A 20,790-nucleotide genomic window follows, 5' to 3' on the forward strand; every position below is an offset into this window, starting at 1 on the left:
TCCTGGACACGTGAACCCTACGAAAGTGCTGTCAAGATTCAAGACTTTGCCTTGTGACCGTGCTACACACGAAGATCTCCTACATTTCTGTTCAGCTTTTCCCTCCCCACGTTTGCCTCACTGGGACTCAAGAAAACAGGCAGTGGAGATCATTGAATCACAGAATTGTAGGGGTTGGAAGGGAACTCTGGAAATCATGTTATCCAAACTGATAAAGCAGGTCCCCTAGAGTGGGTTACACAGGAAAGAGATTTGATTATCTCCACAGAAGGAGACTCCACAACTCTTTGAGCAGCCTTTTCTAGTGCTATGTCACTCTCAAAGTAGTTCTTCTCTGTGTTTTTATGGAAACTCCTGTTTTCTAGTTTGTGCCCCTTACCCTTTGTCCTGTCACTGCACACCACTGAAAACAGTTTGGCTCCATCCATCTGATGCCTTCACTTCAGATATTTATGAAGTGATGAAATCCCTTCTCAGCCTTCTCCTGTCCAGGCTGAACAGTTCAAGGTCTCTTAGCCTTGCCTCATATGAGAGGTGCCCCAGGTCCCTCCTCACCTTTGTGGCCCTTCACTGGACTCTTTTTAGGAGAGCCCTGCTTTTTTTTTAACTGGGGAGCCTAAAACTTTATACACTATTACAGATGTGTTCTCATTCAGACAGAGTAGACAGGGAACATCTCTTCCTTCTGGCCACAGTCTTTTTAATGCATCCCAGGATACCATTGGCCTTGGCTACAAGGGCACACTGCTGTCTCAACCAACATATTGTCCACCAGAACATCCAGGTCCTTCTCTGCAGAATCCCTCTCCAGCAGGTCAGCCCCTAACCTGTACTAACATATGTGGTTATTCCTCACCGAGTGCAAGACCCTGCACTTGCTGTTGTTAAAGCTGATTAGGTTCCTCTCTGCTGAACTCTCAAGCATGTCCAGGTCTCACTGAATGGCAGCACAGCTTTCTGGTGTGTCAGCCACACCTCTCAGCTTTGTATCACCAGCAAGCTTGCTGAGGGTGAACTCTATCCCTTCATTCAGGTCACTAAGGATGATGCTGAACAAGACCAGATCCAGTACCAGCCCCAGGGGAACACTGTTGGCTACAGGAACCCAGCTAGGCTCTGTGTCATTGATCACAACTCTCTGAACTCTAGTTACTAGACAGCCAGTTCTCAATCCATCTAAAAAAATCTTCAGGTTTGCTGACACTGGGCTGATATGCGAACCGTCTAGGGAACTTCCTCAGCTCAGGGCTGCTTTGCCCTAAGGTGAATCTGAAATTCATTTTTGTGTTCTGTGAGAGTAGGCTGCGTGAAAGGGGCTGACTGCACCAAGGCTCCTTTCAGCTCTTTCTCCAATAGATCCTTCCTCACAACAATCTGAACCAATATCAGACACCTGCACCATGTTAGAAAACCAGACTTGAGAGAAGACAGCTAAACCATTTGCAGGAGTCAGAGAGGCATGCACTGGGGCCAGGGTCACATAGCTTTGGAGGTAGGGAGGAGGTAGTATCTGTCAGCCACAACTTCCTGCTTCATCAGTGGGCTAAAATGCACAGTAGTGATGCTCCATCCATTTTTTCTAAGGTCTTCTTCCTTGTCTTCTTAGAAAGATCATAATGACTGAAGTAGACCAGAGAAGCGCAGTTTCAAAACCAACTTGCTCTCTCCTTTTTATCTAGCCATACATTTGTTGCCTATAAAAGCTGCTTTAGCAAGAGGGCAAATACCAGTTTTGCTAGCCATGACCTGAAGAAATCTTTGCATGCTCTACTGATCAGCTTTGCTGGGTCCCAACCACAAGCTTTCCTCCCCTATTCCTGCTTCACCTTGTTCCATCTACTTACTGCCACATCATCAGTCAGTCATCTCTTATTTGCTTTTCATTAGCTTTGCTTCCAAATCTTGAAGAAGAATAGCAGGTATGAAATTTGTCTGGGTCTTTGCAGCAGATATCACTGGGGGAGTAGTCCAGGGAGTTACAGAGCAGCAAGTTGCTGTCAATACATATGACTTACAGCAGTCATTAACTTGTTGGTTGCATTAAGTGTCTATGTAGGGGTGATCACCTGAGCCTTGGGTAAAGTATTTGTATGCTGTCATATCTCAGATCGTGGCAGCTCAGGGAATTCTGTCAACACCAACAGGTGGAAGAAAACCTCTCTGTGCTACTCAGTGTACCATCAAGGCTGGACTAAAGAATGACATACTGCTCCTCTATCATCACTTTAAGAGTGATTCTCTCATAGCAGGGACACGAAAGTCACAACAGGAGTCAGGCTTATTTTCTCTGATTAAGTTTTAAAGGCTTGAATTTATGAGGCTTGAGGTGGAGAATTAGAAGTTTCCTATCTGCACCTAAAGTCTTAATAACTTTTGACTATCAGAAGTGGGGTGAACTTTATACACTGCTGTATAGAATCTTCCACTGACTAGCACTAGCTCATTTACATTATCTCTTCCCTCATTTATGCATTTGTATTGTAACTGGACAACCAACCTTTATTTTTTCAGGCATTAAGTTAGGAAAGGAAGCAAATATACCTGATTAATGAGATATTTGAAAACGAGAATGTGAAACTTAGAGAAACAAAGAACTTAAAGAAATTTCCTTTTTTTTAAAAATTTATTTATCCTTTATTTATTAATAGCACCCAAAGCTGCATTATATTAACACAAGCAATAAAGTTTTCATATTTTACTCCTACCAGTGCATTTCCAAATCCAGGTGAAATGCTGGAAACAAGTAAGGCTGTCATACCATGAACACAGAGTGTAGATCAAAATGATACACCACTTAAAATGTATCCCCATGTAATTAAAAAAAAAGGGGGGGTGGGGGGAAGAAAAATAAGTACACACAAAACAACCATAGTTTAGGCATGGAACCTGTAATCTAAGGCATGAAACCTGTAATCTAAGGAACTGTGGCCATTTCTATTTCCACAAGTACTGTAACTACAAAACAATGGCTGTAGAAACTATGAAGATAACATACTTTATCGTACTTCTTGCATTACTTTATTGGAAATTCCATGTGCTGGATGTACAACTTATAGCTATAGTGTGTATTGGCTACAATTCTACAAGTGTGTATTGCTTGTAATACAGAAAGAGTAGTGAAATGTATGGACCTGGCTGCATGTTTAACACAATGACTCAACAATACGATAAAACTGTACCACATATGAATACCGTAAATGCTTAAGCTATGAAGTCATTTGTTCAAAAAAAAAAAAAAAAAAAAAAAAAAAAAAGAAAAAAAATCCAGATATTTCAAAGAAAAGAAAAGTGTATAAAATGTAGTAAAACATAAATTACATTTAAAGGTCTGTACACGATCCATCCTGCAAACAGAAGACAAAATGAGCACTCTGTACAACTTTGCTTATTTTGGTCTTCTAAAGTTCAAAGAATTGTTTTCACTAAACCGGCAGGAACAAAAAACATGTTTTCACATGCAATCCAGCAGTAATTGCAGTAGATCAAGTGAGTTTATAACCCCCCACAAAACCCAACATTTTTACAATGTAGGAACGTGTATGTGGAGCCCTTTTCTATACTTGACAACAAATATGCAATTAAAGTTGGATTGTTAAGTTAGTGCACACCTACAATATCCCCATTTTTGGTTAACAGTGTATTAAGGCTGCTTGCTGCTGAAAATACACAGCAGAGAAGGAATACTTCCTCCACTAATGCAGTCAAACAATCTCATTTGGAAGCTTCTGTCACAGTCATTCATAGGGAATGATGAAGGAAAGACATCCTCTCTTCTCTCATGTTATTCCTTCCACAGGATGTTGTGGATGCTCTAAGTTTATGTGGGTTCAAAATTACTTGTATAAACTCATGGAAAAAAATTCCATCAAAGGTTATTAAACAACAAAAAATTCCACCTCTGGCTTGGGAATTTCCTAAGCCACAAATTGCTGGTGCTTGTGAAAACACTCTGGAGAAATTGTACGATTGCCCTTGTACTCTTCCCCAGGCAGAAACTACTCTCTTCGGAGACATGCTACTGCGCTAGACAGACCCATGGTCTCACTCAGCACAACCTATTTTACATTGTTTCTCTACTTTTCTGATTACTTTAATACAACTGTGGATCCATATTCTCAGCTTGTTGTTTTTTCAAATTCGAAAAGCAAAAAACAATCTTGTGTCCATTATATCAAAAGATAAATACTATAAATGAAGTTGTCCATCACAACTAGGGCACTTCTTTATGCTGAGAGCAATTGTAGTTGAATTCCTTCTTTGTGTTAATGATTTAAGCATAATTCACTAACATTACACTCACATATTATGATATACATGATGTGCAATGTTACTCTGCAATATGTTGCACAGCAACAGTACATTACTGAAAAGCAATTTCCCTCAAGAACTGTAGTACTGTAAAAAAGATGAAAGCCAGCAATTCCAAATACCACCAAATTTGCAAAATGTTGATGGTGACAATGGTCAGTAAATTCAGTATGTCATTATTGTTGCAATTAGTATTGTTGTATATTTTTTGGTTGTGCTTTTTTTTATCAAATCAAAATCTCTGATGTTAAGCTTAAGGATCTACTGTCTCCAAGCACAGAAGTGATGTGAAATTCTTAGTAATATGGCCAAATTTCTTAAGCTTCTGACTGAATTTCTGCTTCATCCATCTGAAGTGTGTCATTATCACCCAGCAATTCTGTTTCTGGCACAGATCCCTCCTCTTCCTCCTCCTCCTGTACAGGATTCTGGGCAATGTCTTCTGCTCCATTGTTTGTGTCATCTGTGCCCTCTGAGAGTAGAGCAGCCCTGTCAGCCACTGATGCATTGGAAGGAGCTGTTGTTACATAGCCTGTGCTGGTGGATCCACTCCCACTGTGGTGGGAGCCTGGTTTGGGAATGATCTGTGGGGGCATTTGCTGAGGAGCCATTTGCATTGGAATTTGAACAGAATAAAAATTTGGCAAGTAAGCCCCATAAGCAGGCATTGGCTGGTAACCATTGACTGGAATATAGAGTTGAGGAGGTGGGACCATTGGTCTCATCTGCCCTTTCATTTGTATGAATTGAGGTTGAGGAAAAGCTGGAGTTTTCTGCTTTGGTCCTATGTACCTAGCATTGCTGACATTACTAACAGGGCTTGTGCTGAGGGAACTTGTTTGTGTGGTGTTGCTTGCTCCAGAAGTTTGTGCTGAGCTGTTATAATTAGAAAGGTTTCCCCATGTTCTTAGTCTGTTGTGTATATCTTTAAATCTTGGTCTTCTGTTGGGAAATTCATTCCAGCACTCCAACATCAAAGTGTATACCCATGTGGGGCAGTCATCAGGACATGGCAAAACCTGTCGGTTTCTGATCATCTCAATGACATCCTGGTTAGAATAACCACAGTAAGGCTGCAGGCCATAGCTGAAAACTTCCCACAGCACAACTCCATATGACCAAATATCTGAATCAATAGAAAACTTGCCAAACATAATAGCCTCAGGGGACATCCAACGGATAGGAAGAAGAGAATTTCCCATCAGTTTGTAGTAATCAGCAGCGTAAACTTCCCTGAAAAGGCCTAAATCAGATATTTTTACATTCAGTTTATCAAACACCAATATATTTCTAGTGGCCAAGTCCTTATGAACAACATGGTGGCTTGAAAGGTATTCCATTCCTGCAGCTATCTGAGTCACAATGTGGAAGAAGTCTGCTGGTTCCAGGGTGGATTTTACTGTCTTGTCATCATCAGTGCTGCCAACATCTGAATGAGGAGATCTCATCACCAAAAACTCATGAAGATCACTGTGGGAACAATAACTGAAAATCATGCTGATAGGTTGTTCCTTTGTCACTATTCCTAGCAAACAAACAATGTTTGGATGCTGTAATCGTGATCTCATCATTGCCTCATGTTTAAATTCTTCTCGAAGAGACAATTCCGCTTTGTCTTTCAATGTCTTGATAGCAACAGCTTGTGTTTGTTCACCTGGTGCAGTACCAAAAAGATGCCCTTTGTAGACTTTGCCAAATCTCTCCTCTCCTAGCTCCTCCATAAATCGCACAGTAGACAGATTGATTTCTTTAAGTTTAGTCTGAAATGAAGCAAAGAAAACAATAAACAAAAAATCACAATGCTTTCTGAACAACAGAATCAACTAGTGAAAACTCACAGTGGTTAATTGTTCAAACTGGAAGATAAACTGGATAAAAAAAAGGGTAACTTTTGAATAACTTTTTTTTTTCTTTCTTTCTTTCTTTCTTTTTTTTTTTTTTTTTTTTTTTTTTGGTAAATCCACATCAGTATGTGGATTTTACAGTTAATCCTGAAATGAGTTATTCTAGTAAGTGTAAATTGAACTACGGTGTAAAATGATGAGTATCTTTACTTTCACAAAGGAGTTACCACATTTCCTGCCAGCTAGATGAATAATCAGTTCAGAGTAAATCAGAATAACAATGGTATCTAATACAGTATTATGGTTGCCTTGCAGTTCTGCCCAGAGGCGTCCACTAAAGGTGTGTTAGAAAAGCCAAAAATGTCGGCAGGCTGTAGGGTGAACTGAAACATCATTTCCACTAGAGGGAGGTATGAACCCTCCGCTTCCAAGCGTCTTATCTATCCTTTCTCCACCACTGCATGACAGGAGCAGGCCCTGTCGGTGGGTAGCAGTTCCCTGCTGAGAAACTTTGAATTAGCTCTGGTGAGGAGAATAAAGGAAGAGTTGCAGAAGGAAGAAGGGTGTGCCTTCTGATACAGGAAGGTAAAGGTGGTAAAGCCTTGAGAGAGAAATCCTCCTTTCCTGCAACAGGGAAAGCAGGGGAGCCTCTGATGGTGATCTGATGAATACCTCCCAACGAACTCAGCTGGACCAGTCCCTGCGCAAGTCAGACAAAGATAGCACAGCTTCACAAAGAGGATAATGCAGCAAGAGGGGGTAAGACAGGATGGAAATACTCTAACAGGTAATCTGGGAACAAGCTCTGATTTTAGTGGCCAACAGACTGTGAACTGGACCAGAAAGTTTCCAGCACAGTATAGGCTCAGCCATGAAACTTCCTCACCTAACAAAATCAATGACATTTGTTACAGGCAGTAATATCCTGAAGATATTAAACAGTTTCGTGAACAGGTGTTGCAAACTGTTCCAAACTGAGCACTATTTATAAGAATTTGTGCCTTGTAAGTGCTATGATTAAAAATTCAGCATTAGATATGAGCAAGATTCTAATATTTAGCTGACCCAGAAAATTGTATGAACATGAGATCTTCAGACAGCAGCTCAAAGCCATTTTCTTTTCACCATCCTTGTGATAACAACCTTAGAAATATGTTGCATCTCAGCACAGCTTACTGCTTAGTGTTTGCTGATAATATGAATGGACTGAACCAACACAGTAGAGACAAAACACCATCATGCATCCTGCTTGAAACAAGGAAATCAGCCGTGTTGTTATCAAGAGGAAAAAAATGAGCTGCAGGCTAAAGTATGGATCAGAAATAATATTTCCAGTCACTAAGAGGCAGAATGAGGATTGACAGGTAAGCGCAGATGTCATGAAATATTTTGTTCTGAAAGCTGCTGCCTGAGGCCAGGGTTTTTAGACACAGCTAGTAAGTAGCAAGACTTCATTTTCACTAAAGAAGATGACCAGTACAATATGGAAAGCAGATTTCTTGCAACATGGCTCAGTTCAAATACTGAAAATATGAGACAAAGTAAATCAGAACATTAGAAACGTGGCTTAAGCAAATTCTGGGAAAAAACACCTGTTTGTGTTGATTAATGAGTGGCATTTCCATGTCCTGGCTGGGAGATGCCATCAGCTGGCGACGCTGTGGTGTGGTGGCAGATGCTTTCTGCTTGTTTCTGCACATACAGACCAGAAAGAAAAGGCAGGCAATGATCAAAGGGATTGCTATGCTGGGAACCAAGATGTACAGGATTCCCATTTTGCTGTTGTCACGTGGACCTGTTGGCACAGAAATGTTCTTTGTTTACAATCAGTATTTTTATGCATTCAACAATAAAGAAAAATAAAAACAACTATAATGACTGTTAACACTACATTTTTAATGAAAAGCAGACATTTATGAATTGAAAACAGAAGTCATGTTACCCATCCTTTCCCAATAGTTTTTCTCTAAATATTTCTAATAATTTGACTAAACATAGCAGTATAGCAGAATGAAGATAAATTTGCAGTGCCAACTTATATACAATTTCTGATGGCTGCACCAGTATACTGGTTTATTTGACTTTATTTTTGAGGCTTCCAGTTCTGGAAACCACAGAAAATAGAACTGCATCATGTTCTGGGAATAAAATCAAGTAGTCTTCATCACAGTACATAAAGCAGTAACCTCACCATGATCAACCAGGGTACACCACCACAATCTGGCCTCCTCATTTCACTCCAGACATTCAAACGGTATTTTATACACTTTTTACCTTCACAACTACTGCTATTGCCCAGAATAAAGTAAATGTCAACTCTCACTCACACTGGCAGAGGTATTGTTTCTGTTGTACTTAAGAGAACAAAAGTGCTTCTATTGCTTTTCAGTAATTAAACAGCTATCAATACATTTAATAAGACTACTCTGGAACCTTTCTAAAATACTTTTGTGTGTGTGTGTGTTTAGAGACTGCCGGGCAGCAAAGTTCAGAAAAGTTCACTGGAACTGTCTTTGCCCTTGTTAGGCCCCATCTGGAGGTACTGCACCCAGGCCTGGGGCCCCAGTATGTAAAGAAATATGTACAGCTGTTGGAGCAGGTCCAGAAGGGGGTCACAAGACAATCAGAGTGCTGGGGCACCTCTCCTATGAGGAAAGGTTGAAGGAGTTGGGCTTGTTTAGCCTGCAGAAGAGGACTGACTTTTTGCATGGTCTGACGGTGACAGGGCACAAGGGGAAAGTTTTAAACTAAAAGAGGAAGATCTAAGTCAGATGTTAGGAAGAAATTATTTCCTCAGAGGGCAGTGAGACACTGGCACAGGCTGCCCAGAGACACTATGGATAGCCCATCCTGGAGGTGTCCGAGACCATTTTGGGTGGGGCCCTGGGCAGCCTGATTTGGTGAGTGGCAGCCTTGCCCATAGCAGGGGGTTGGAACTTGGTTGCCTTTATGTTCCCTTCCAACCCAAGTCGTTCTATGACCTATGATACAGAGAATCCATAACAAAAACAATTTTATGGCTTCCATGTTTTTACCATGTTTTTTTGGTTTATTTGTTCCCACAGTTGACAAGGTTTTCTTTCTAAAGAAGCACAGTACTAAATTGCTTTGCCACATCTAAATACTGTTACTACTGTAACAGATCTAGAATGAAGTCTGCACCAACACAAGGGAGTAATCAGGACTGTATTGAGCCATGAGAGGCTGCTTGTCATTTTTGCCATCAGTTGTGCAGATAGTGTAGGACACTTCTGATAAAATCATCTGTTCTATGACATCTCTGCTTCTGTGCTTCACAGTTTCATTGAAACCAAGCAGTGTTATATCTCCCTCTACAGGATCTTAAAATCCTTGTTGACTGCAAGATGTCATACAGAGAAAAAGCTAATACCACTGAGTAACATGCGAAAAGCAAACGTATATAGATGATGTTCATCATCTAGCAAGAAAACATTAAATGTGTACAACACAAAACAATAGTGCCAGATTAAAGCAAGTGAAACATTTGAAAGATCAACTTGATAAGTGAATTGCACTTGTAAAATACGGTCAATTCAAAATTACAAAGGATTCAGGACAGTAATAGTGGAAAAAAGAAAGAGAATACATACTACAAGAAGGTATGTCACACAGTTCCATGCGTACGTTTTTATTCTTTGTAAAACACCAAGGCCCATCCATCTGACCCCCAGGATTCCGGCAATATGCATGTCCTCCACCTAGCTCTGGAAACTGTGTGCTTGTTAGGTCATGGTTATGGGGACTCTGAGAGTCCCAGTGCTGACAGATGTGGCCAGATTTCGTGACGCTGACTGTTCCTCTATAATCTGCTCCAGAACCATTGTAGCACTGATGATCTGTTAGAAAGGGTTTGGCAAAAGGTTACAAACAACAAAACAATCAGGGGTCAGCAAATCCATAACAGCTGCAATGTGTAGATCATGTATGTTTTTTAAAAAAGTACTTTAAGTACTTCTAAGTATCTAAATTTAGGTCCTTCAAGATTTAAATCAAAGCTATGTTTCTTTTTAAGTTTCAATTCTGTGGCCCTCTGTACAGTTTCACAACCAGTTATGTTTGAATTCTGCCTTTCAGTCTATCAATCTATGGCTACACACATCAATATTTGGTTCTTCTGTATGTGAATTTGTACCAAGTAGACATTAGATACAGGACAAGATGCGATGAACTGAATTAGAGATATGAGTTTAAATTCGGGAAAAATCTTCTGATGCCAACAGTGCAAACTTTGTACTACTTTTACTTCCAATTTTCTCGCACTGATGACTTTCAGGAGAAACATGCTGCATTTTCTGTTGCCTTGTCAGTTTTTCTTTCTTTTTTCCTTTAGAAAAAATAAAAGGGGGACATAAGCTTTTGTTCTATTTCTTATCTGCTAAAGTATCTTTATTCTCTCCCTTATGCTGCTACCCTCTTTTCCTACCTTTTGAGTACTTTTCTCTCATATTTGGCACCTGAACTGAAACATGCATTTTTCTGCATGCTTGCAACACTGCCTTCATAATTTTTCTAAGTCTCCTTCCCTAGCCATCAGGAATCCAACTCTCACAAAGCTTCTGTTTCCCATTACCTAAAAATCAAGGGTTTATGCGCTGCAGCTGTTCTGCCAGAGGGAGCAGCACTCTGTCCAAGAGTCAGAGACATCTATGCTTTCAAATAATTTTTTACTGGATTTCTAATTACTGTTTTTATCCCCATTCCTTTTGCTTGATTTGGTTTCCCCATCAATTTCTGAGTTAATACTCATTCTCAGCTGCATCAGGCAATTGCCTCCCTAGAACACATCAAGTATGGCTACTTTTATGCCATTGCCCTGCTCTTAAATCTGGGTTCAGATAATGGGTGTTCAGAATAATGGTACTTAGCTCTTCAGGCATCTTTAGTCTCCAGGAGCTTCCCTGTCTACCATTTTAGGAGGATTGTGATTAATTGCTAGGAAATGGAGTAGGCAGAAAAACTGTCATCACATAACAACCAGTAACTGAACGACCCTTCTACTCCTGGATGCAAATACAAATCAAATTAAGTGAAATTAATGTTTTCCACCATCCAGTGTGGCTGAAGAAAGACAGCTACATTCCAAGCTTCATTTAAAGAATTAGCACTCTTGTAGATTTCTTCACATACAGAATGAACATTAGAAGTTTAATTTCTTAACAGACTTTTCCAATTAAGCTTCTACAGCCTACTTAAGTTTTATTGACATGTAAACAGAGCTCACAAATAGCAGTACGGGAGGACTTATCCAGAAAGTTAAGAACTAAGTGAGTACTGAGGGACAGCTCGTGGGAAGGGAAGGCTGCAATGCACTGCTTTCCTTAGCATAGCTGATTAAAACCTGTTGTGTGGAGTTTCATAGCCAAGTGTAGTTGATGTAACCCTTTCCAGTGTAAAGCACCATCCTTTAAGCTTCCTCACTACCTTAACCTTACCTTAAAACAGTGCAAAATTATAGTCAGTATCAACACTATACAAAGTATATAGCACACTGGCTTACATCGGCTGAGTCTCTCCACGGGGATCCCAATCCTTATGCAGTTGGCAGCTTCCAAGGTGTCAGGTCGTGGGAGATCCTCACACTTAGGCAACTGGAGCTGCATCAAGATGAGGGGGTTTGATCTAGCAATGTTGTACTCCTGTCTGCACAGGTCGTTTTCTAGAACTTCACACTCATCCCTGCACAATTCCCGTGGTTTCGGGGTCCGGGAGCGCTCATCGCACAAAGGAAACACAAAGTGGCAGAACGATGGTATAGCAAACTGTGAGCACTGGTCAGACAAATGTGTAGAAGTGCCAATCATTGTAAATGCAGCTGGAAAGGAACAAAGGTACTGTTTAAGCATTAATTCACGATACATATGAGAAACAACATAATTTTTACGTTGTTTGCCTTTTACAACTTTCATCTTCTCATAATGGTGTGAAAGCCTACTGAACAGCAGGGAAAGAAACAAGGTCTTTTCTACTGCAAAGGACAGCTGAAAAATGCAAAAAGCAAACTTTCTGACATCTGCACATTTCTTGCAGAACCTCAGTTCTCAGGAAGTCAACCATGTAACTACTTTTGAGTAAACTGTTGACATTTTATTAATCTTAACTTGAAAGGATAAATATCTAAGGCAAGAAACAACTGCCAGAATGCTGACCTATGTTCCCAAAGTTTCAAGTTATATAAAACTTGAATGAGGATAACTTAGCTTCTTCCTCCTATAGATGCTTTGCTCAATAATCAAGTATTTTTTAAGCCTTGTCAGGCTTGGTATTTGGAGAGATGTTGTCCCTGGTAGATAAGGGAAAACAAACATGTAACAGTATTAAATGTCAGCATATTGATCATAGATCACATTAAGATTTGTTTTATTTTGGTTAAGACCTTGACCTTCCCCTTCAGCTCTCACTGTCTACACAATAATGTTTATATGGGAATTTTCCTGCGTGTTTATTAAAAACAGACAAGTGAATGTGTGCATTATGTATCTGGGGATAAATCAAACTCCAAATACAGGAGCATTTATCCCCACACTGGAAAATATCACTTGTGAGCAAGGTTTGCTAGACTGTACATCCACCAGTGTACACTGTAAAGAGAAAAGAAAATTAGTTCAAGTCATTCAGCAGCCTAGTCATAATCTGCATATCAGTTCTTTCCCTCTTGTTCAGCTCTCCCCCTTTCTGCCATCTACCTCCTGCTGCCACCTGCTATGAGAGAACCTCTTGTCTCTTCCTCAGCATCACACGATGCAGCAGCCTGAGCTCCACCCTTTTGTACTGTCTACATCTTTCCTTATTTTAATACAGGAATGTAACTTTTCATCAGTCACACAGAGAATGCTGCATGCAAGCACAACATGAAGCTGTAAACAACTATATAAGGTGAGCTTGTCCATAAGATGGAAAAGTTAAACTTGAAGGAGTAAAGCAGTCACAGTTGGCTATCTGAAAATTTTGTGAAGGTGCTACAGACTTTAGGTTGGCATAAGCAAAGAGTACCTAATTAACAATAATGGCCACAGTTTGCTGGGAGGTGTCAAAAGCAAACAGGGTTGTATAGTGATCATGTAGCACAGAAGCAAGACATGCAAACAAGGCAGACAAACACGAGCAGCCTCTTGATTACTGGGTGCGAAAGGGCAGGCAGCAGTACTGGGAACAAAGCCTCAGCAGCACTGAGCATTTCCCCATCCAAGTCATCTATACTGTTGTCATGTTTCTTGTTCTTCAAAGAATGCCAGAAATGGCCCAGAAAAACCATTAGCCACTCATGTTTTCTAAGCTCCTTTCTCAAAGCTTGATTGCTCCTACAAAGCTACTGTGCACCTTAGAATTAATGTTTGTATTTCCAAGCCTCTTTCCAGATTGTCTCTTTCCAAACTGAAAACTCGAAGTAGAGCATCTGAACATAGCATGTGGGAAAGATGTAGATAGCATCTTAATGAAATATGTGGGAATTATGTGAAAAAAATAAAGCAACTAAGGTGTTTGATTTTCAGTCAAATAGACATTGACCAGCATGGCAAAGACAATGCTAATTACACATATCAACACGTCAGGGTTCAGGTCCATACACTCTTTATTGCTGGCCTTCCAATCGGTTGAGTTTCAGGTTTTTTCATGAAAGCATCCTTCTGTTTTTTTTAAATGCAAAGGCTCAGAATCTCACATAACCACATGGCTGGGATCAAGCAGAATTACAGGCAGTAGAGATATAGTGAACGTATTTTAAACAACAGCACAGCAGGGAAATGAACATCCAGAATGAAAATTCCCAGTTGATTAGGTCTGTAACTTTTTAATGAACTGTTAGTGTCAGTAGGTGTCACCACTACCCAGTCACAATCTTCCCAGAGTGGGGGATGGGACTGAGTACAAAGAGATTCCACCAAAAACTTAAAAAGCATAGGCAAAAGTATAAGCAAATTCTAAGGAGAAGTTGTCAAAAATATCCTGGCACTTGGGCTAAGAACATTAACCTTGAAACATTTATTTTACATTGAAGAATAGTTACAAAAAAAATGTACTGTGAAATCCTCACCATTTATTTTGCATAAAGCATCTGGTATGTCCTTCAGATGTACATAACTTCAAAAAGCAGTATTACTCATACTGCCTAGTAAGACCCTATGTAGCTGTATGCGGTGGTACATATTTTTTTTCTCTGAAAGATGGTTTGCACCAGGAATTCTCCTCAAGTCCTACACCTCCTCAAGTCCCAGTCCTCAGCCTCCAGAATGCATCCAATAATTAGTGGTACTAGGGAACCACCAACCAGATCACAAGTGTCCATGCTGTGCATTCCAGAAGCAAATATCACTAATTATTTTCTGGAAGACATCATGATTTAATACTTTTTTAAAAATTTGTTTTAGTAGAACATTATAAAAATAGCGCACAGAGTTACAAATCTAATCATTTCAGATAAGTGAAAATTTTCCAATTGTTGAAAAACATTCAATCAAGGCAGAGGTGACCAAGGAAAAAGTGGTATCAATACTATTAATTAATTAATGATAGAATGGTAAAATAGGCCAGAATTGCAATACAGTACAAGAGAAAAGAGAGGGGAATGAGTCGTAAAAGCACAAAGAGAAGTCAAAACCTGGGTTTCAGCAGCCCCAGTATCTGATCACCATATCCCAGAAAAAATGGATCTGGATTTCTAGCTTGAAGATAAGACTTTAAAGCAATGTCTTTAAATACCTTTAAGGAGATACAACTGACAAGTAAAGTCAAGGGTTTTTTTTTTTGGCAACTAGTTGTGTTTAAATTCCAGATTCAATCAGATAGGCATATCTGGCTAGATAATAGAATCATAGAATGGCCTGGGTTGAAAGGGACCACAATGGTCATCTAGTTCCAAACCCCCTGCTATGAGCAGGGTTGTCAACCACTAAACCAGGCTGCCCAGAGACACATCCAGCCTGGCCTTGAATGCCTCCAGGGATGGGGCATCCACAACATCCTTGGGCAACCTGTTCCAGTGTGTCACTGCCCTCTGTGTGAAAAACTTCCTCCAATTATCTAATGTAAATGTCCCCTGTCTCAGTTTAAAACCATTCCCCCTTGCCCTCTCCTTATCGACCCTCGTAAACTGCTGTTCTCCCTCCTGTTTATATGCTCCCTTCAAGTACTGGAAGGCCTTCTCTTCTCCAAGATAAACAAGCCCAGTTCCCTCAACCTTTCCTCATAGGAGAGGTGCTCCAGCCGTCTGATCATTTTAACGGCCTTCCTCTGGACCTGCTCCAAGAGCTCCACGTCCTTCCTGTACTGGGGGCCCCAGGCATGGATGCAGTACTATACATAGGGCCTTACAAGAGCTGAGTAGAGGGTAACAATCACCTCCCTCTCCCTGCTGGCCACCTCTTTTTTAATGCAGCCCAGAACACAGTTGGCCTTCTGGGCTGCAAGCGCACACCTCTGGCTCATGTCCAGCTTCTCTTCCATCAGGACCCCCAGATCCTTCTCTGCAGGCGTGCTCTCAAGGAAATCTTCCCTCAGTTTGTATAAATACGTGGGATTGCCCTGGCCCAAGTGCAGCACCCTGCACTTGGCCTGATTGAACTTCATTACGTTTTCATGGGCCCACTTCTCCAGCCTGTCCAGGTCCCTCTAGATGGCTTCCCTTCCTTCTGAAGTATCAACTGCCCTGTTCAGCTTGCTGCCATCTGCAAACTTGCTGAGGGTGCACTCGATGCCATAATCTATGTAATTGGTCCAATGACCTAACCCTGAGGGACACCACTTTTGATCAGCCTCCACCCTGATATAGAACCATGAATCACAACCTTTTGGCTGTGTCCAGACAAACAATTTCTAATCCATCAAATAGTCCATCCTTCAAATCCATGTCTCTCTTATTTAGAGAGAAGGATGTGGTGAGGGACCATGTTAAAGACTTTGCAGAGGTCCAGGTAGATGACATCCACCACTCTTCCCCTGTCAACCGAAGCCATCACTCCATCATAGAAGGCCACCAGATTGGTCAGGCACAGTCTGCCCTTGGCGAAGCCATGCTGGCTGTCTCAAATCACCTTTTTGTCTCGTTATGTGCCTTAACATAGCTTCTAGGAGGATCTGCTCTGTGATCTTTTCCAGGCACAGAGGTGAGGCTTACCAGCCTGTAGTTCCCTGGGTCTTCCTTTCTCCCTTTCTCCCTTTCTTAAAAACGGGAGTAATGTTTCCCTTTTTCCAGTCTGAAATACAGAGTCTCCTGAGATTAAGTGTAGGAGAGGAAACCTGAGGGAAAAGCCACCATACAGAAAATAATTTTTTCTTACATCAGAAGACATTTTATTTTTTAAAAAATCTTATATTGGAATCTGTCAAACAAAAAGTTCCAGTATAAGCTATAATTTGTTAAAAAGTCAATGGCCTATTATTTTACTTGAGGACATGGAAAGAGCTTTTATACAACAGTAGATACTCACCCTTCTTGCTCCAAGTTCTACTAACTGCAGAAGTGGGAAAATGGATCATCTACTTCAAGCCTTAATATCTTAGACACTGACTTACAAAACTGAAAAGGATGACAAAAGTGCTTGTATTGACACTGGATTGGTTTTCTGTCCTGCTACAGGGATGTATAAGCTTACCAGTAATTCGATTTTCAATTTCCCCTTGCATCTGTAGGGAGTCCACATAAATGGTCCTGTTTCCAATGATTCGTGCACATGCAATTCCCCTGTATGGCTGACAGAAACCATCTCCATGGTAATCTTCTCTGTAAAAGACAGGTTAGGAATGTATAAGCAGATGTCAAGGAATGCATAAGGCAATTATTTGTTCCAAAATATATTCTTATAAAAGGAGAGAACCCCAGAAGATTATAAATTTGAAAATGCTCAGTTTCCCATATGAAGCTTTCTCTTCCAGTGCTGTCTGTGCTATCCCAGAAGTATTAATGTGGCACCTTGTAAAAAGAAAAAAGTAAAACAAAAACTGAGATTAATTTAAACATCATACACTAATAGTAGTGGAGATTGACAGATGAATCTACTAAAAAGCTGCTACACTGAGACAGCAGCACCGATCTTTTTATGCATCCCCATGTACTTTTGCCATCTAACTGCATCCAGTACAACCAGGCAAACAGTTGATTCCCTTCTCCTACCCCACTCTCTCCCTTTCTTCTTTCCTGCTGTACTGAACAGCAGAAGAGACCTTGCCATACTTTAATTAAAATAAGGAAAAAATCTGAGCTCTAAGTTAGGTAAACAGAAAGAAAAGAAATTTAGGTTTTAACATATTTTCCTCCTCTCTCTGGACAGAATCAATGCCAAATGCCTCTTCCTACATGTAATTCAATTTAATTGAGTTAGTTTGTAAGCCAAGTTCAACTCCTTACATCATCATAAATACTTTGACATAAAAGAACTAGCTCAAAGCCTTGGTGTTCAACACAGCATCCTCAAAGCCCAATTAAATAATACAGAGCCAATGTGTAGGTTGTAACTGTTTGAGTACTGCAAAAGGACCCTTGTGAGGGAACTCTCAGAGTCGATCTTAACAACACCATGCATTTCCTCTGGCATGGCACTGCCAATGTGCTAGGATTCACTAGCTTGAGTGTTTCCTATCCCTCGCTACATGATGTGACAAAAAAAGCATAAGACGTGATCTAGAAAATCATCAATTCTTGGACACCCCAAGTCTTTCCTAAGAATCAGTTCAAACACCTGAGGTACTCCTCTAATACCAGCAATATTTGAAGTATTACTTGAATACTCTTCTGCACTTTGTATGTTATTTTAAATATCTTCAGATATTACATGTTTTGGCCACATGTATTTCCATTTCTCTTACAAATATCTTCATCCTTCCTGCTCAGCATGTCACACGAGCAGAACAAGGTAATCAGTGAAAATGCATAAAACCTATAATCTGCTATCGAATAACAGCTGGTCATGATAAGCACATCATTTCCGGTATCTTACTCAGTTTTAGAGTCTTCTTTTTTTTTTTCTTTTCTTCTTTTTTTTTTTTTTTCCCTAGAATCATGGAATCATAGAATCACAAGGTTGGAAAGGACCTACAGTATTTTTTTTTCTCTCTCCACTATGGCTCCCTCGTAAAGCTCTTACTCCTTGGATGTGGAAGGGTGGGCAGGGCCATCCACATAGGATAGGCAAAAGCTGGGATCATTAGTCAACACTCTTTCCTCCTGGAAAGACTATGACTTTATCCATCACACATGTTGATTTATTATATGAAGTGCCTCCTCATGTATTTTTCTGTCCCCTATTTCCTACCACAGTATGATTGTTATTTATTAAAAAACATTTTGTGTGAAAAAGTTTAAACAAATTCTGCTTCCAGAAAGAGGCAATTTGTATATTACAGTGGATGACGTACAGGAAGCACCTTTCAGGATCAATTAATTGCTACAGCGTTATTCTTTCACACTCATAAAAAAAACCCTCTAATTTTGCAACAACTGCAAAATGCCTGAGGGGACAAAAATCTCAAAGAGCTTTTTTCTTTGCCTGCTTTATGATCCTTGACCATCTTAATAGGAAATAAGCAATTCCCATAATGAGCTGAATGAATATGAAACCCCTATTTAACCTCTTTCTCGAGAATAAACTCATACTGTTACCCTGCAGAACAAAGTCTTCAATGTATCTAAGTGAAACTGTACCTCACACTTCAGCTCTCAGGGAAGGGGCTTCTCTTACCAGCACAAAAATAAAAAATAAAATAATAATAATAATTAAAAAACTGTAAAAGCCAGCTAGCATGGGTTTGGTGACAAAGGCAGTATAAGGCAGTATGATCTCTTACTTAGCTCAGTTTATTTCTGTCAAGAACTTCTAAACACAGCTTAGATACTATATATAAACACATATGCTCCCTTCTCTCATTCTCTCATGATACAGTTAACTGCTGATTAAACTAAACTGGATATGACCATTACTATGGATGCAAGCAAAAGTAAACAGTAATCTGATGTCAGATACTCTGCTTGTAGCACAGCTCTTGCTTTACGTGTACCTTAGCTAAGTCAGAGTAGTCAGCGAGTAGAAAATGGTCAGTACTACTAATAAACGGGAGAAAAGTTATGTTAGTATTCTCAGCAAAACAGTTGATTTTGAGAAAGCTGTTGTAATGACAGAAAACAGTCTCCTTGCAGGTTGCTCTTTTCCTCCGCAACTTGACACATGGCAAAATGTTTGCAGCAAAAAGCAAGGTATAGGAAATTTGACAAAATAGTGCAGGAGAAGCAGCATGCTCAGTTCAAACAGGAGGCTTCGGAACCATATGCTGTTTTGACTTGTGCTCTAAATCATATGCCAGCAATTCAGCTGCTGATTAGAGCAAGAGTTTAAAGCTTCTGAAAATAGGCAGAAATACTGACTCTTCAATTTCCTGGTCCTTGAGCTTTGAAGTCTGCTCTGATCAAGACCCCTAGTTCTTAGTTTTCCAGACTCAGAACGTTATCTTATGTCAGAACAATATAGTTACAAAATAGTTTTTCTAATACAAAGCCAAAGCAGGAAAACCTTCCATTTAGAGAAAACAAAAACAAAACCAAATAGAAGCACTATCAGTGTTTTTGTTTTTATGTACAATACAGGGTCTATCAAAGATTAATCTTGCTTAACACATCCGGAAACATAAAGATCAACTAAGCACTGGAAAGGAATCTACATGTTCCTTATTCAACACACTGCACCACCCAATTAAAAATGGTGTGCTTAGAAGGAGAAGCAGAAGAAATCTGTATAAAATGGAAAACTGAACAGAGAAGCAATGAAAAAGAATGATGAAGGCTCTGTGGTGCAGTTCCTATACAATCTCCTCACAGTGACAGGAACTGTGACTTCCAGGGACATGTGGGTCTGTAAGAGAGTTACAGAAAGACCTAGGTGCCTCTGAATGGGAATACAACACAGAATGTGGTTGAGAATCTCTCTAGATACAGAAATCCTATGAATGGTTTGAATCCAGGCCTGTTGGTTTTAAGTTGTCAGGAGATGTGACAGATGTTCTGGTGCAGGACATGCTCTCTGCTCAGATGCCCCTCAGGACCTGAGGTTGGGCTGTAACAAGCAGCAGCTTTGCCTGGTATATTTAGACAGAAATGTTATTCAGGTCTAATGGCTTTCTTTACCTATAAATTTTACCACGTAACAAATGTAGCAGAGGTTATGCAAAAAAGGTGAAGATGTCCTCCAGAAGCACACAGAGACAAGTCCAGGGGTGCTACATCTGTTGCAAAAACTACAGAGCACTGCTACACCCTTGCAGTAATCACTACTTTAATTTCAGAGGTGACACAGAAAGAACACCCAACAAAAGACTATGGAAGAAAATACCTAGAAAACAAAGAGGCTTTTCTGAATGGAAAGTCTCATATGTTGAAAGAATACATCTGGGTATAATACACTATATGGAATCTACGTAACACAATCTATTGTATGCAACTGCCACAGTCAAGTAGGCCAGAGGGCAAATGAAACAAAAGAAGCCCCAGTAAATAAAAGGCAATTGTGGAAATTCTGTTCAATACTAAGATCATCTTGTGAAGCATGTAAGCCTGAAGAGGGTTTTCAGCATGTATTTCATGCCGTTGCAAACAGTGAGAGCTGAGCTACTATCTTTACTTGAAAAGGGAGGAAGT

At 40.1% G+C, this 20,790-nt stretch overlaps 1 protein-coding gene across 1 annotated transcript in view; it reads right to left on the bottom strand.

Moving 5' to 3' along the window:
- Positions 1–2,995: 2,995 nt before the first annotated feature.
- Positions 2,996–20,790, bottom strand: part of ROR2 (receptor tyrosine kinase like orphan receptor 2) — a 154,069-nt gene continuing 136,274 nt past the window's right edge. The window contains exons 5-9 of the mRNA NM_001080716.2: positions 16,763–16,890; positions 11,671–11,985; positions 9,764–10,009; positions 7,745–7,947; positions 2,996–6,068 (exon numbers count right to left, since the gene is read on the bottom strand). Coding sequence (NP_001074185.2) covers positions 4,626–6,068; positions 7,745–7,947; positions 9,764–10,009; positions 11,671–11,985; positions 16,763–16,890 — 2,335 coding nt within the window. The 3' untranslated portion in view covers positions 2,996–4,625. The remainder of the gene's footprint in view (positions 6,069–7,744; positions 7,948–9,763; positions 10,010–11,670; positions 11,986–16,762; positions 16,891–20,790) is intronic.

This window comes from Gallus gallus, chromosome Z (genome assembly GCF_016699485.2).
Source record: "Gallus gallus isolate bGalGal1 chromosome Z, bGalGal1.mat.broiler.GRCg7b, whole genome shotgun sequence".
Lineage (NCBI taxonomy): Eukaryota > Metazoa > Chordata > Aves > Galliformes > Phasianidae > Gallus > Gallus gallus.